Here is a 16,724-nt window from a genome sequence, read left to right as displayed (position 1 = left end):
CCATTAATAAGTCTAGTAATGAGATTTTTGTAAAGAGTCCACCCATTTGGGGTTATCATGCCATGATTGAAGAAAGAGGTGATAATACGAAGCTTTTAATGTTCAAAGATCAAGATAACCGGGGAAGGTAATAGGGTGTTGTCACATATTTAAACGTGCATCTTGATTTTGCAAGTATATGCTCTTTCTGCAAATTTTGCTTCTCTTTTATTGTTCATTCGAATAGAGGATTTCTTTAAAGAAAGCTCCTTTAATGAGTTCTTGAAATATTTCCGAGATTATTACACAGGTTAGATTTTTTTTTTCTTTGGTTGATTTGTTTCTTCTTCTTCTTTTTTTTTTTTTTTGGTAGTATTTTTTTGTTATAGTTCCTTTTCTGAGTTTGAAAAACAATGAGAAGCGTCACGCAAAGAGGTACTACCAGGGGTTTATCTCCATCTGCAGCATCAAATGCTATTCCTCGCTCTGTAGACATGGAGTCTATGAGATTACTTTTAAAAGATTTAGGACTTCCTTCAAATGTTGGTGAAGAAATATTGGTTGAAGGTAGGGGTTGTCAAAGAGCTCCTAAGATATTACAGTGACATGTTGAGACTATATAAGCAAAGTGTTTGAAGTAGTGTAACCTAGTCATGTAAATTTGCCATGTAAGATGTTGTAATTGTGTTTAATGTTATGTTAGTTGAAGTTGATGTATAGCATGCAAATTGGATAAAAAGCTCAATCTGTGAGTTATGCATAGGTTCGAGGGAATGAGAGTGTTTCGAGAAGTTAAGCAACAGAGCTTCAGGGTTCTAACCTAATATTTTACTTTTGTTAGGACTTTTTGTTAAGTTTTGGGCATGTATGTAGGCATAAGAGGTTAATTTGCATGTCGGTTTCTTATCTTACGTTGTAGCCAAGGAAGCAATTATGGAAGCATTCAAGAACAACAAAGAGAAATACAAATAAGTATTCAAAATCATTTATACAAGGGTAGGCAAGGGCATTGACCCTAAAATTTAGAAATTGCAATTCTAACTCTCTATAAATGATCAAATTATAAATTAACATAAGGGAAAATTATGCTCTGGCCCCCAAAAAGTGAAATACATTCTATTTAGTCCCTTCAAAAATGATAAAATCATAAATTAACACATGATTAAATCTATATTTGACATCTCAAAAATTTGTAATTCAATTTTGACCACTTAAAAAAAAATTCTAGATTCACCCCTGATGCTAGTAATCAAATGCTAGCTTGAATTATACGCAAAGCTGTGTAGACACTACGTAAAGATGAAATGTACACCAAATTGTAAGGAGAAATGCTTCTGTATAAATGCAATCTATTACTAATAAAAGGCCTTTTCATGTGGGCAATGAAAGCTTTTTCAACTTTTCACGCATTGTAGTTCAATAAATGAAAGCTGAGGTTGTAAACAAGCTTTAAAAGCCGATAATTATCTCATACATTAGCATCGATACAAAGTTTCATGAGAAATACAGATTCTAAGTAAGAGGCAATGACCACAAATCTTGATCTGAAAAGCTGACAACAAAAGAACCATTAATTCCCTAGCTAAATGGCTAATCATGCAATAGGAAAGTGAGAACAGGATTGGACAAAGTACCTTAAATCTTGCTAAGAACTTTCTCGGCGGCTGCAATGGTCTTTTGGATGTCTTCCTGAGTATGTGCCAAGCTTGTAAATCCAGCTTCGAACTGTGAAGGTGCCAAGTATACACCTTCCTCCAGCATTCCCCTATAAAACCTGGCAAATTTTGCTGTATCACTCTTCTTTGCATCGTCAAAGTTATAAACAGGTCCTTCTGTGAAGAAAAATCCAAACATCCCATTGATATACCCTCCACAGAGTGCGTGTCCTGTCTTTTTTCCAGCATCTAAAATGCCTTGAACAAGTTGTCCGGTGATCTTATCCAAGTATTCATATGTTCCTGGCTCTTTCAACCGCTTAAGGGTCTGTATCCCGGCTGTCATCGCCAATGGGTTCCCACTCAAGGTCCCAGCCTGGTACATTGGCCCTGCTGGTGCCACCATCTCCATGATCTCCCTCCTTCCTCCATATGCACCAACAGGAAGACCACCACCAATTATCTTCCCTAGGGTTGTTAAATCAGGAGTAATCCCAAAATATTCCTGTGCGCCACCATAGGACAAGCGAAATCCGGTCATCACTTCATCAAATATGAGGAGAGTGCCATTTTCCTTGGTTAAGCGTTGTAGAGCCTCAAGGAAGTCAGGTTTAGGCGGAATGAAGCCAGAGTTCCCAACAACAGGTTCAAGAATAACCGCTGCAAGTTCCCCTTTGTTACTGTTAAATAGATTCTCAACAGCCAATATATCATTGTAAGGGGCAGTTAGAGTTTCGAATGTAGCTGCTCTGGGAACACCAGGAGAGTCAGGAAGCCCTAAAGTAGCGACTCCACTACCTGCCTTGACAAGAAATGGATCGGCATGGCCATGATAACAACCCTCAAATTTAATGATCTTCTCTCGACCAGTAAAAGCACGGGCAAGACGGAGCACACCCATGCATGCTTCTGTACCAGAGTTTACAAATCGAACCATTTCAATGCTAGGAACAGCAGAGATTACCATCTCTGCTAGAACATTCTCAAGAAGACAAGGAGCGCCAAAGCTTGTTCCTTTCTTCATAGTTTCAGCCAAAGCTGCAAGGACCTGCAGATATAAGCAAACCGATGGAGAATTATTAGTCATCTCCATTACACACCTAACAACTCTAGGTAGAGATAGTGCATCATTGCATCTCACATAAAAGAACATCGCCAAACAACTTTATCATGAAGAAGTGCACGAACATTGACCTTACAGCATTTATCATTGAAAGAGAAGGAACTATGTAAGATGCTCGTTGCTCAGGATGTTAAAACACTAAAATGAAAACAAGCAAGGTAGATTTAGGTTAAAAGAAGAAAAACCTAACCTCATCATCTGCATGACCAATTATAGCTGGACCCCAGGAGCCAACATAGTCGATATACTCATTACCATCTATGTCCCACATGTGAGAACCTTTAACAGAATCAATCACAATCGGTTGTCCACCAACTGATTTAAAGGCACGGACAGGAGAATTTACACCTCCAGGCATCAAATTCTGCCCCCAAAAGAAAAATGCTCTTAGAGGAGTCAAAGGAAAAATATACTCAAAAGAAACATTTACTCAAAATAAGATATAAAAGGGGAAATGAAAAGATGGTGACATAACACTAGAAACTAAAAACTGCCACTATAGCTACAAATCTATAAGGTATCCATAATTAAAACCAATGATACTCCTGAATAGAATTATATAAAGTTAACATGGTAAGCTTCATCAAAGGAGTAACCATCCAATTAGATATACATTTTACATATTATTTTAGTGATAAGCAAGGAGTAACCATCCCTAATTCTTAATAGAACTACAATGTCAAAAGCATAATAGTTCCTTCAAAGCCTGCTCAAAGTCTCAATTATATGTTATTTTTTTTTCTTTTTGAAAGTTTCACTAGTACAAAGACAATACAATGACAAACTACAACGTAGAATCCAGCCAATACAATGCACAGATGAAGAAGAACGGGACAAAAGCTGGATTAATCCAAGCATACGCACAGAGTGGGAGAGAGATCCACAGATTGTAATTGCAGATAGTGGGACTCGAACCCGGCCCTCAAAGGTCAGGGGCCTACTGTGCCCAGGTCTAAGCTATAAGTACTAATATATGATATTAAGGCCAATTGCGTCAAATCTTTAAAAATATTTGATCAGCAATCTAACATACTAAACTTCCTACCAATTCCTTTAGCCCAAACAGAGTACAAAGAAATCAAGGTGGAATCTTTTATTCATTTTCATCCATGCCATAAAAAACCCAGATCGAGAAATCAATCAAATGAGATGATTTTTTTTAAATAGTAATAAAAGGACAGAACTGAGAGAATTACCTTGGCAGCATTGAAAGCTTCTTCAGATTTTTGAAGGGTATAATTCTTCTTTTTATCTTCAACAGAAACAGTCATCTTAACACGAAAACCAGAGGATTGTGAAGAATGAAGTGATTTAGAAAGGTTGGAAGAACAAGAAAGACCTAACCCAATTCCAATTCCACTTATTGAGGCCGCCATTTGTGCTATCTGTATTTGTATCTCAGTGGTCTTCTAGGCAAGTCTCAAGAAGAAGAAGAAGAAGGAGATAAGAAAATGGTAAAATTGTAAGAAAGATTAGCCAATAGGCTATAGATTAGCCACCGAGCTGTCTACCCCATTGTTTTTGTCAACTTCTGGGTTTATAATATGGCTGGGCTGTGAGAGTATAGGATACAGACTAAACCGTATTGGGTGGACCAATAATCAAAGTATGTTTTAATGCATGAAAATGTCCAAGTTCTAGGTGGAAAGCCCAAAAATGGACACAGGCCCACTACAACCTATTCCAGCTTTACAATCCCACCTCTTGGTCTATCAGCATTGTATATCCACCCCAAAACTCACTTCTTGAGTGGTGGCCATTTGTTTATATCAAGGTTGTATGAATCTACTGTAATAGTATAAAAAGACACTTATAGGTTAGAATTACAGGGATAATCCAGTTCGTAACGTGTAAGTTAGATGTGTAAACGTTCACGCTCACGTTCATCAGTATACATCTTTTTCCATTTTTTTTTTTTAACAGTTGTTCTTGTTCTCGAAGTGTAATAATTTATGCGATGTATTTATGTATTTGCCATTAACATGATTTTGAGGGAACCTCTCTTTGCTTTTGACACTTTCGACAGGAAGTTAGAGGGAAGAAGAATATAATAACACTGGTGAAAGTAGGCACCGATAACTTTTCTGAGATCAAATATTGTGCAAGCATGGTTTATTGTCCGAGACATACATTCTTTCTCTAATTCTTTTTACAGTAAAAAAGAAGAACTCGCGGTTCAAACCACTAAGACAGCACTGTTTATGGCGTGTGAGTTTGTAGAGATTTGAGTCAATTGCAAATGTTTTTCTTTTTTTTTTTTTGAAAATGATTCGCTTTGCTTTATTATAGACATTGGACAGGGGAAAAAACAATACAACCCAAACAACAGAGAAGCCCCAATCGGAGCTAAAGAACAGGAAACAGCAAAACACAACAAAGAAATCAAACCACGAAAAAATCCCACCAGAAAGCAACTTGAGTAGGAACGGAGACTGAGGGGACCCTAATCCCAAACATATGAAGAGTCTCAATCCCAAAATAGACCCACAATCGCCGGAAATCACGGAGGGTCCAGCCACCGTCGGTCCGCAGCAACTATTTCACAAACATCTGGAGGAGCATCTTCAACCCAGAAGCAACTCATGAATTTGAATCATAGTGGCAAAATATATATATACATAGAAAAAATCTAGCTTTAAACATGATATGCATGAGACAAAGCAATTAATAATAAATTCGATAATTAATAAGATTATTTAAAATGAAAATGTTAATAAAATAAAGTATTAGAATCATAGAGATATTATTATTTATGTAATATATTGTTAGACCACTTAAATTTTTTTATTGTTATATTGATCATTTTCATCTTCAGATTATATGTGTTTTATATTTCAAGAACCCATCACATGTTCTATTCATGTTTCATGATGTTATCATGTTCTACTTACACAAAATAAGAAAAATATACAGTATGCATATAATTTGTTATGACAAAACATTCGGACATAAATTTAAAATTTCAAAATATATATATATTCATACTCAACACTCGAATAACATGGCAACTACCTACCTAAATGGCAAATAAGTCACTAAGACTAACCAAACCCAAAACATGTAAAGGGATAGTGAAAGTGAATCTATTAAGCTGTCCCCTAAGCCAATGTTACAAAAATGAATTGCCATTGATCCAAACCTAAAACGCACCCAAAAATACGGGAAAGGGGAAGTCCGTGGTTACCAGAAAATAATGTTGATCGGCTATCGAAGTACGGGAGATTTCATCTTCTCCAGCAACTTAATCTTGTCAAGCAATTCTTGTATGGTATTAGATGCTTCCTACAATGCCAAACATTGATGGGTTGTTCCAAAGAGGAGAAACGAAAACGTAATCAGGTGACAGAAAATAAAGATTCGGTAAATGTAAGAAAAAGTTCGAATATGAAAGTGTTTTTAGCAAGATTGTCAATGCTGTACTCTGACACTAGTACATATATTTTTAATATTTTATATAATAAGTTTCAATAACTTTTACTAATGGATACGGGCTGGTACATGTCAGCATTGACCCAGATCTACTGAAATTTTGATCAAAGTGAAACTTGAACTACTTTGTATTAGTTTGGAACCGAGATGGTACCGGGTACCAACAACCATGGAATTTAGCTTAGAATGAAACTTTTAGCTTCTTTCTCGATTAAATTCTAAAAAGAACAATGAATGAGAGGAATATGTGTGGAATGAATGAGAAAATGCAATAATGGAAGAGTCTGATCAGAATTATAACCTTTAGCTTCTTTCTCAAGTTTTCTTCCTCCTTGTTTCTTCGATCCCTCTCTTCCGAGAAAATGTGAATCAGACTTTCATGTTCAATGCTCAGATTGTCGATTTTTTCCTGCGCTGCTGTCAGCTAATAAAACGATACAAAAGAAAGAAACCCGAAATAAGTGTAAATCCCAGAAAAATTAAGCCACAGAGAAATTATACAAGAAATTTATAAAATGGGTTAATACTACAAGGTGTTCCCAATTTATAGGTTAAGTTGTAAATTGGTCTCAAACTTCAAAACTTTTGAGCTATCATGGTATATCACGTCAATCAAGTTCTTCCGTTAACTTAGCTGTCAATTTAGGCATTAAATCTCAGCTCAGATCCGACAATTTAGACATTTGAAACACACCTCATGGCTAGCTTGGATCTGACATTAACTCAAACATGGCAGACTTCAACTTCTATCTTTCTTTTTAGGGAGCATGTGTGTTTAAAATATGCTCCAAGTATTTAAATTGGCCTCTACATTAGATCCAAGCAAACATTTAACACTCAAGCTGATAAGTAGACTGACAAAAGAACCTGATTGATACGTACTAATATTGTAAGGACTTAATTAGAACTTGTTGAAGTTTGTGGACTAATTAGAATCTAAACCCTTACATAACCCATCACAAAACTAATGTATTGTCATATTTATCCCTACTATTCCTTGCATTTATTTAAGCCACTCAAAGAAGGGATCATACCTCGATTTCGAGTGATTTGCATTGGCTTCTTTCCTTCTGCAAATCATTGAGCAATTCACTTTGATGCGCTCCCTCATATTTCTCTAATCTACAAAAAAGAATAAGATTGTTTATACAAAAGACAGGTCATAGCAGAACCGATGAAGCCTAACAAATACGGTCTCGGAAAGCACCTTTTCTTCAATTCACAATTTTCCTGCGTCAATTGCTCCAGTATATGTAAGTTGGCCTCAGAAAGCGAAGGCTCGCCATCATTTAGACCACGATCCTTCCAATTGAACAAAAATGGTTATTAAAAACACGCACACATACGCAAAAAAGGCACAGAACTAACCTTCAACTTCTATACTATAACAAACTTTTGACTGCTTACATTAGCTTGTCTCTCAGGTAAGACCTCATACACATCAATAGTTGCATCTTCTGCCAGATGGAAAGATAGTCTAGATGGGCTTGATCCTTTTCCAGATTTTGGCATGTCCTTTCTACCTTTATCTATCAGCAGCTTTTTATTATAATCACCCTTGTTAAACAAATGTCCATTTCCATATCCACGATCCACTGTTTCACGAAATCCCAGACTTTCTTTTCCTCTTTTTCTCCAACTTGAGGGTGAATTTGACTTGTCTGAGTCTGAAGAGAGTCGATTGCTGCTAGAAGTGCTAGAAGTACCATTCTTATTCAATCTAGTAGATATTTTTGGATCACGACCAGGAGAAGTATCTAAAAGGATCAAAAAGAAACCGATGTCAATCAAGGAGTGGCTCACAATTCACTGATGACAAAAACGCATACCTTTGGCTAGAGACTGGTTTATATTTTTCTTATTACGCCGTGGAGCATAGCCAATTCTATGACAATTGATGGACCTAAAATGAAGCAGTCAATAATCCAGAAGCAGCAATTGGAAGCCACATTGTTACCATTGGAATAACTAGAATAGAACAACAAACCAGTAAGCTTTTTGCATTTGTACTAGTCGTGCTTCGAGTCTGGCAAGAACTGTTGTACGCTCAAAACCCTGCTTATCATGAGCTGGCTCAACAAAATTAGCCTCCAAAACACCTAAGAATGCAGTCAATTAGAACATAACCCAGTAAACTAACTAGTAGACTCCAATGCTGAAACAATACCTAAAACTCCACGACCATCACTCCCGGAAGAATTCCAAACCCTCCAAAAAGGCTGGGGAAGTGGGTTAAAGAAGGCATCAGACAAAAGAACATTGTAAAAAGAAAATTTATTGCAGGTAAATTAGACTAGTATGTTAGGTAAACTGCAAAAAGATGCTTAAAAATGCCAGAGAAACAAATAGCAAAAGCTTCCGAATAACTAACATTTCATGCAGAACAAAAGTTAGGCAGCAAGTATAAACCAAACCTTGCTGACTATAAAAAATGGCTATGTATAAGCAATCATCGTGACACACTGTATTCAAAGCAAATATAAAGCAAAACCTTGACGAGCCGGTTTTTGTGATAAACATTGAAACCCTGAACATCAATGTGATGTTTGGCATCTTTCACAAAACCAATGATCACCATAGCAGACAGCTGATGACAAAAATGCAAGAAACCAGTGTCAGACAAGCATAGTGTGGAGTAAATAGAACAGAAAAGTAATCTATTTAGGATTTATTACATGCAAATCCTTAGGGGCCCCCTCAGCACTGGGATTTGGTCGATACGTAACCCTGTCAGTTAACATCATATCATTAACTATGTCGTGATGCTCAACATCTTTCCCGCGTAAAATGATTCTGAAGTTGGGAGGAAGTCTCAAATAAAGTATTGACGCGTAACTCTGCAGAGCGAACAAAGAAAAATAAACTAAAAATCAAATTAAAAGAAAGAAGCTGAAGTATATGTGTTTGTACGCTACTGCAGGCAATGTATCAAATCATGTACATAGCAAGTAAAGCATCCAATTTTTTAGAAATCTTCCTCCGTTCTTGAACCAAAGAAAGAACTTATAGTAGGTTTAATATTGGAATATCTTTTCCATAAGTGACCATGGAAGAGGAAACAATTTTCCACAACAAAACAAGACCTAAACTTCTGATCGTAGTGAAGTGACAATCTTTTTGGACTTTGTCACCCACTTCTGTCATTGTTGTTTTATTTTCCTTCAGTTCTCCTTCCTTTTAATCAAGGGTAAAAATCATAATTTCTTCCATTGAAAAAGAAGTAAAATAATGATAATTACCCTCAACGAATGTTTATATGTCAGGAAGTGCCTAGAGTTGGGAAACTGTTTTGCCATTTGTATATTTGTCTCATCACAGTTAACACCTCTGAGTTGGATATCCTGCCAACAATAAGGCACCAAAAAGTTTGAACATTACAAATACATTATATTCTATTTGACATTTTAAACTTTAAATAGTGGAAAGAATCCAGGACATTTGAGACATACATGTGGGTCGCCAAGAAAATCAAGTTCCAATAGTCCTTGGTCATCCTCCCAGAGATTATATATAATAATTTGTGTACCTTGGTCTTTCATCAGATTGAACTAAAAAAAGAAAAAGGAAACATTTTACTATACAATACAACTGTGCGAAGCATAATGGAGATCCCAGCTTAACAGTACAAACCGAAAATTTGCAAAAGAAATACTACTTTTCTGAACACCTATTCCACAATCATCCTTCTATTGACCTCAAATTCTGCTCTTTTTTTCTTTTTCTCATTGGAGCAGATTTTTAACCAGAAAAGCAACACTAGAATAAGTCTTATCTGACGAAGGAGGTCAGCTTACTGGAAAAGGGAGACCACTCCACTATAGTGTCCAAATTCCTATACCAGTCACCATCAGTAGATCGTATGATCTTGCTCCATTCTTCTTGTCGCCATTCATAATCCAGCTGTTCATTTCAATTCATACAATGATTAAAGAGCACAACCAGAGTATAGTTTCTGCAGTAGCGTACTAACTATTTAAGTAACAAATAAATATGGCTTAGATCACAAAAATGGACCTAAACTATACCCATTTTCCCAAGGTTGCACCTAAACCTTTTTTTTTTTGTCACAAGTGCTACTTAAACTATACTTTGTTACTCAAAAGTGGTACCTAAACTATACACTTTTACCCAAGTTAGTACCTAAACTTTCTGCTGGTCACAAGAACCTAAACTATACTCTGTTGCCCGAAGTGGCACCTGAACTATACTCCATTACCTAAATTGCCCCAGCCATTAAAAAATCTCTTAGCCAATCATTTTGTAACACATGACAAACTTGTTCTAAATCAAGGGAAGTCTCTAAAAGAACTTAGTAAATATATACTTGGCTATAAAATTAATAGTGATTATGCTTGTGTTTGCAGACCCCATTATGAAAGCAATGGTGGTGACTAGATGTATATTCATCAAAATACTATACTAAGTTTTAGTTGGCATTACCATGGGTACCACAATGTCTTCCTTTCCTGTGCTAGTCAAAAATGTGTAGGATAGCAGTCCAATGCTCTGTGTGGGACTAAAAACAAACCAAGGAATTTAATTACCAGTTACAGTGACAAAAACAGAAAGAAAAGGTAGATCTAGCATATCAAAAAAAAAAAGGAAAAAATAGGGTAAAGGTAGAAAATATGCATATAGTGAGCAAACACAAGTAAATACTTGAACAATTTTTCTCTAACATCAGCGTTTCTAATAGTTAGCAGATAGCAACCTACTATAAATGGACTTGTTAAACAAAGCACCAAACTTGGAAACGTTTTACATTGCCCACAAGCTAAAGATACAACCCTAATTACTGGCACTGCTACAACAATGTGTTAGCACCAAAGGGATAGGGAGTTTTTAAAGGTGAATATTACTACCAAAACCTAGTCTGACCAAGTAAAATGTTCAAAATTTGATAACCAATCTAATAACTATTTTCTTGAAGATGACACTTTGTAGATAATATTAATATCTATTCACAATATAAAATAAATATAGAGCATATCAGTGTTAAGAAAAGAAAATCAAACCGGATCAGTCAATCGAGATGGTTCAACAGAGAATCAAAGGCATACTAGGTGCGGTATGTATAGTAGAACAGGCCTTTAGTGAATCCGTAAAAACTGGGTTAAACTAGTAAACCCAGAGTAAACCCAGTTTTAACATTTGCAAACTAAAAAGAAACAATTGAATCTTTGCAATAATAATGATTCTTCTAGCAAGAAGAAATAAAGAAAGACTAACTGTTTTCCATCTTTTCCACGACACCGGGAAAATACAATAACATCTGCGCCAAGCCTCATGGTACTAGTCTTGAATCCATTACCATCTGTAGAAAACAAATGCAAGTGTAAAATGCCCTGCGGAAGCCAAATAGCAACTCCAAAATATCTTTTTTTTTCTAGACTGTAGAAATCACTAAATACATTGTCCAATGGCGTTTGCTACTTTGCTTTTTGCCGAGTATCCGAGAGACATGCACTGACGCATTTTATCAGGATCCATCCCGCCACCATTATCTGCAATGACAAGAATAAATTTCTGAAATGTATCATGTTATACATCTTGATTCTTTGAAGACCATACAGAAACAAGCAAACAAAAAATGCAGGACTGTCATTACTTGCCTAGCTAGTCCTACTGTTCTTTACCCTCTACCTCATAGTTTAACTTATTAAAATGCAGAAAGAATCAATAGGTCACATGAGGACTTTGAAGCCAACATAATAAGCATCAGTAAGTAAACGTGAGAAGTGAAAATACAGTACCTTCAATTAGCAACATTTGATTCCCATCTTTCTTACATTTAAGCATGTCCATATTAACATATGTTGCTCCATTGCAGACCTAAAATCAGAAAATGAAGACACACACACAAAAAAAAAAGAACGAAAAAAAAGAGAAGAGCAAACACTACATAATTGAAAGAGTAGAGGCATCAGGTACCTCATCCAAAGAGTTGTCAAGAAGCTCCGCAAAAGCTGCAAAGGTAAAATTAATAAACATACCCCTACCAATAAGAACACTTCTACAAAAGAAATGGCTCTTCTCATCTAACCGGAATAACTGACATACTGTTAAAATCTGCTTAACATAATGGAAGAAATCTTCTTTTTTACTTGCTTTCTACAAACTCATCTACAAGAATATATAGCATGCAGACGTACAACTACTCAAAACTGAAAGTAATAACAGTAATAACAATTTGTTAACTAATAACTACTTAGTAACTGAAACAGTTACTCCTAACATTCCCCGTACTAATTAACTCTTGTCATCAGTAACTGCTTCTTGACTTGAATTACACACGCATAGCTGTTCTCGAAATTTAGTGAAAGCTCCTACTGATAGAGGCTTTGTCAACACATCTGCAATCTGATCTGAAGCAGAAACATGCCCTACTTGTAGAACACCAGCTGCAACCTTTTCTCGGACAAAAAATAGGTCCATCTCAACATGCTTAAACTTTGAGTGAAGAACAGGGTTTCCTGCTACCGCAACCGCAGCTGAACTATCGCACCAAATAAAAGACTTCTTAGGGATTGACACATTCAACTCAATCAATAATGACCGGATCCAAACCAACTCAGCAGTGAGATGTGCGACACTCCTGTATTCTGCTTCTGCCATCGACCGAGAGATAACTTGCTGCTTTCTGGAGCTCCAGGAGATAGGATTTCCCCCGAGAAACACACAGTATCCTGAAGTGGACCTGCGATCATCCACATCAGAACCCCAACTTGCATCCGAGAACCCTTCAAGAAGAAAATTTGACGATCGAATGAACTTTAGTCCATAATTCAACGTCCCTTGTAGATACCTTAGAATTCTTTTTACAGCCTTAAAATGAACATCCAAAGGTCTGTGCATGTACTGACAAACCTTGTTAACCGAGTATGCAATATCTGGTCGTGTGATGACTATGTACTGCAGGGCCCCAACAATACTCCGATAATGGTGGTCATCCTCCACTAGGCTGCCAGAAGTAGACGGGAGATGACACGTAGTAACCATCGGTGTTGGCAGGCTATTCGACCTGTCCATAGACGCCCGTTTGAGAAGGTCCAAAATATACTTCTTTTGGGACAGAAAAAGTCCTTGTGAAGTGTAACGAACTTCAACACCAAGAAAGTATGTCAGCTTGCCTAGGTCCTTTAATGAGAACTTTGCATGAAGTTGTTGGACAAAATTCCCTATAGCCTGAGCATCATTTCCAGTGATGATAATATCATCAACGTAGACTAGCACATAGACTAGCTGGGACTTCGATCAAAGAATGAATAAAGAATTATCCGCTTTGGAAACTTCAAATTTCATGGACACCAAGAATTCTCTCAACTTGTGAAACCAGGCCCGAGGTGTCTGTTTAAGACCATATAAGGCCTTCCGGAGCTTGCAAACTAACTGCTCACCGTTGGTCCCTTGTTGTTCGAACCTTAGAGGCTGCACCATATAAATCTCCTCACTCAAAAGAACTTCATATGGACTTAGCTGTTGTAATACTGGAGTAGGGAGCCTGTTTGTTATGAAGACCGCATACGCAAAGGTATAATACCAGTATTTCAACGACGCACCAGACTGAGCTAGGAGGGACAACCCCATATCCACAACTTGTCTATGCTTCCGTTCAGCAACTCCGTTCTGTTCAGAAGTGTAGGGACACGTGACCCTATGTTGAACACCAAGACGAGAGAGTTCCTTAGCCAAAACACGATACTCACCTCCCCAATCCGTTTGTAGCATCTTGATAGATCGACCAAACTGAATTTTAACCATCTGATAAAAGTTGATAAAACATTGAAGAACCTCAGATTTGTTTTTAAGGAAATAGACCCATGTGTATTTACTATGCATATCAACAAAAGATACATAGTATGAAAACCCATTTGAAGGCATGTGAGCTGACCCCCATACATCTGAGACCACAAGATCAAAAGGAAATTTGTAGACAGTTTGCGACAAAGAAAATGGAAGCTTATGAGCCTTGCCCATCTGGCAGGCTGTACAAATTTGATCCAAATGACTTTGTACAAAAGGAATTTTACAAGACTTCAACACACGAGTCAAGGCAGTAGAGCAGGGATGTCCAAGTCTGTTGTGCCAAAGAGTGGCAGTTGAAAACTGAGCACTGTTGATGAAGCACGAGCTGGACTTCAACTCCGATCTGTCAATACCAGAAGTAGACTTGGAAAACTGAAATCGGTAGAGGCCATCATGCATGTGGCCCTCGAGAAGAATCTTCCCTGTCTGAAGGTCCTTCACAAAACATAGATAAGGATGAAATTCAAAGTAAACTCCATTATCTTTAGCGAACTGCCCCACAGACAACAAATTTTTACACACAGTAGGAACATGTAAAACATGTTGAAGGTGTAGAAGTCTAGAACCAGCCATAACTGTAGAAGAACCTACATTAGCTATAGAAGCAGACTTACCGTTGCCCATAACGACTTGTCCTGTACCTATATATGGAGAGACAAACACCAGATTAGAATCATCAGGTGTAACATGATTCGTCGCAACCGAGTCTGGATACCAAGTCTGACCAGAAGTTGTGGATGAAGAACAAGAACACGAGCCAGAACAGTGAACAGGAGAGCATGCGGTTGCAGGAGTCAAACCATGAGCTTGATGAAAATTAATCGAGGGGTTTTGACCAAAGAAATTCTCATCAAATCGATGATAACAATTTTGAACAATATGGCCAATTTTGCCACACAGTTGACATTGAGGTCTAGACCGAGACCAGCTACGACCACCACCTCTAGTTCTACCACGCGACCAGCCACGGCCTGAACTACGATTACTTTGCCTGGAGTCTTGAGAACGCAAAGGTTTCGAATCTGCTGCTTCATCTTGATATTTGGTTAAGTTTGCCTGCACAGGAACTTCTGAAAGTAAAGCCAAATGTCTAGTTTCACAATCGAAAAGCATGTCAGTCAATAGATCTAAGGAGATGGATGTGGCAGATGCAAAAACCCGTATGGACTCATACTCAATGGGAAGTCCAGATAGAATAACACTAATTTGTTCCCTTTCTGTGACCAAACTACCAACAGCTGTTAAGCTATCACACAAAGTCTTCACCTTCGACAAATACTCTTTAACTGTCAAACCAGCTTTCTTAATCGAGTATAATGCATGACGCAAACTCAAAATCTTAATATCGGACGTTGTACCAAAACGTCTCTCAATAGTGGTCCAGATAGAAACACTCGTCTTAGCTGCACTAAGATGAACTAAAACTTCATCCGTAACCGTCGATAAAAGCCAAGAAGCAAGAAACTTATCTTGCTTTTTATGAACGAGAAAACCTGGATTGTCAACCAGACGACCATCAGCTCCAGTAACGACCGCAAGAGGAACCGAAACCGTTCCCAGTACAAAACCTTCCAGCCCGTAACCTTCAAGAATCAGCAATAACTGATGCTTCCACAGCAAGAAGTTGTGCTCTGCAAGTTTTACAGTATCATGTTTCTGAAAATACTGAACAGTCAACCCACCATTTCCAAGATCAGGTGACTGAGTTGCCCCTCCAGTGTTGGAGGAATGATGCGGAGTGTCAGATCCTAGAACTGCTTCAGTATTCATGGAAATGCAAAGAAAAAAAAACTGATCAGGAATACCATGTTAAAATCGGCTTAACATAATGAAAGAAATCTTCTTTTTTACTTGCTTTCTACAAACTCATCTACAAGAATATATAGCATGCAGACGTACAACTACTCAAAACTGAAAGTAATAACAGTAATAACAGTTTGTTAACTAATAACTACTTAGTAACTGAAACAGTTACTCCTAACACATACATACATACAGACATCGGTTAGACAACTCTACCTCCAAGAGCCCATTTATGACTCGTTGCATTTGAATGTAGAAACTTTGGATGAACCCTTACATGATCCATGCCACCTACAAGTCGAAAGAAAAATAGGGGAGACGCATCGCAAAAAAAAAAAGAGTAAATAAAGAAAAACATAGCTCAAACAATTAATAATGCAGGCTTTGCATGATGAAGTGAAACGTCGTTATCCCCTACAATCCATTACTCGACTTCAAAATATATAAGTATATTACTACTAAGAGGATGTTATAAACTAATAATACCTGAAGGTAAATCACAATCAGTAGATGAGACTCCGTCATATTCTCCAGCCTTCCAAAACTGCTTGCAAAGCACACTCGAAATACTACTTGCCACCTGCTCCGGCTGTCTCAGCACCACCAGCAACCGCCGTAACAGAGTCCAACTGAGCTGGAATCGGATCATCTGGCGGTAGAGTAGACAAAAACCCCATCGGAAGTTGAAAATCGACGTCATTCACCTTTCTCTTCTTCCTAATCCTGCCTTCAGGTCGGTCCACAGCTGCAATGGTGGTGTTTGCATTGATGTTCTCGTCCGGACCGTCTGAGTCATCATTCGAGTCAGAATCACTGCTACTACTGCTGAGTTGGATGACCGATTCAAGGTGTTTACGTGCTACGTCGTTTAGCTTCCGTTTTCGTGCATTTATCGTTTCAATGATCTCTTTCTTCACGAGAACGTCCAT

General features: G+C 37.5%; 2 protein-coding genes across 3 annotated transcripts; both read right to left on the bottom strand.

Moving 5' to 3' along the window:
• Window positions 1–1,415: 1,415 nt before the first annotated feature.
• Window positions 1,416–4,250, bottom strand: LOC105785883 (glutamate-1-semialdehyde 2,1-aminomutase 2, chloroplastic). Of its 2 annotated transcripts, XM_012612082.2 has the most exons (4): window positions 3,954–4,250; window positions 2,948–3,121; window positions 1,614–2,682; window positions 1,416–1,531 (listed from the first exon to the last, which is right to left on the bottom strand). In XM_012612082.2, the coding sequence occupies exons 1-3, from the start codon at window positions 4,131–4,133 to the stop codon at window positions 1,615–1,617; spliced, it is 1,422 nt and encodes a 473-aa protein (XP_012467536.1). In that variant the 5' UTR covers window positions 4,134–4,250; the 3' UTR covers window positions 1,416–1,531; window position 1,614. The 2 variants fall into 2 exon arrangements, with proteins under 2 accessions (XP_012467536.1, XP_012467530.1); XM_012612076.2 differs by having other exon boundaries at window positions 1,416–2,682.
• A 705-nt stretch (window positions 4,251–4,955) lies between these two features.
• LOC105785874 (protein MICRORCHIDIA 7-like) lies at window positions 4,956–16,724 on the bottom strand. The gene is given in 22 exon segments (XM_052633361.1): window positions 4,956–5,319; window positions 5,942–6,039; window positions 6,488–6,610; window positions 7,221–7,308; window positions 7,394–7,488; window positions 7,546–7,943; window positions 8,016–8,089; window positions 8,174–8,285; window positions 8,354–8,405; window positions 8,678–8,773; window positions 8,862–9,023; window positions 9,426–9,527; window positions 9,636–9,734; window positions 9,964–10,086; window positions 10,627–10,702; window positions 11,416–11,500; window positions 11,598–11,690; window positions 11,940–12,018; window positions 12,118–12,152; window positions 16,012–16,086; window positions 16,282–16,385; window positions 16,387–16,724. Coding segments are annotated over 21 exon segments (2,487 nt in total). The 3' UTR covers window positions 4,956–5,319; window positions 5,942–5,961.

The sequence above is a fragment of the Gossypium raimondii genome, chromosome 7 (genome assembly GCF_025698545.1).
Source record: "Gossypium raimondii isolate GPD5lz chromosome 7, ASM2569854v1, whole genome shotgun sequence".
NCBI classification, from domain to species: Eukaryota; Viridiplantae; Streptophyta; class Magnoliopsida; order Malvales; family Malvaceae; genus Gossypium; species Gossypium raimondii.
The sequence above is the reverse complement of the archived record's forward strand: the minus strand, read 5'-3'. Positions and strand labels throughout refer to the sequence as shown.

What these genes read in the sequence shown, in the direction of transcription:
- LOC105785883 (XM_012612076.2), bottom strand. Translation starts at nt 4,133, where the DNA reads ATGGCGGCCTCAATAAGTGGAATTGGAATTGGGTTAGGTCTTTCTTGT. An exon ending in AAGCTTTCAATGCTGCCAAG is followed by an intron (nt 3,122 to 3,953) that starts GTAATTCTCTCA and finishes TTTTGGGGGCAG; the next exon opens with AATTTGATGCCTGGAGGTGT. An exon ending in TTGGTCATGCAGATGATGAG is followed by an intron (nt 2,683 to 2,947) that starts GTTAGGTTTTTC and finishes TTATATCTGCAG; the next exon opens with GTCCTTGCAGCTTTGGCTGA.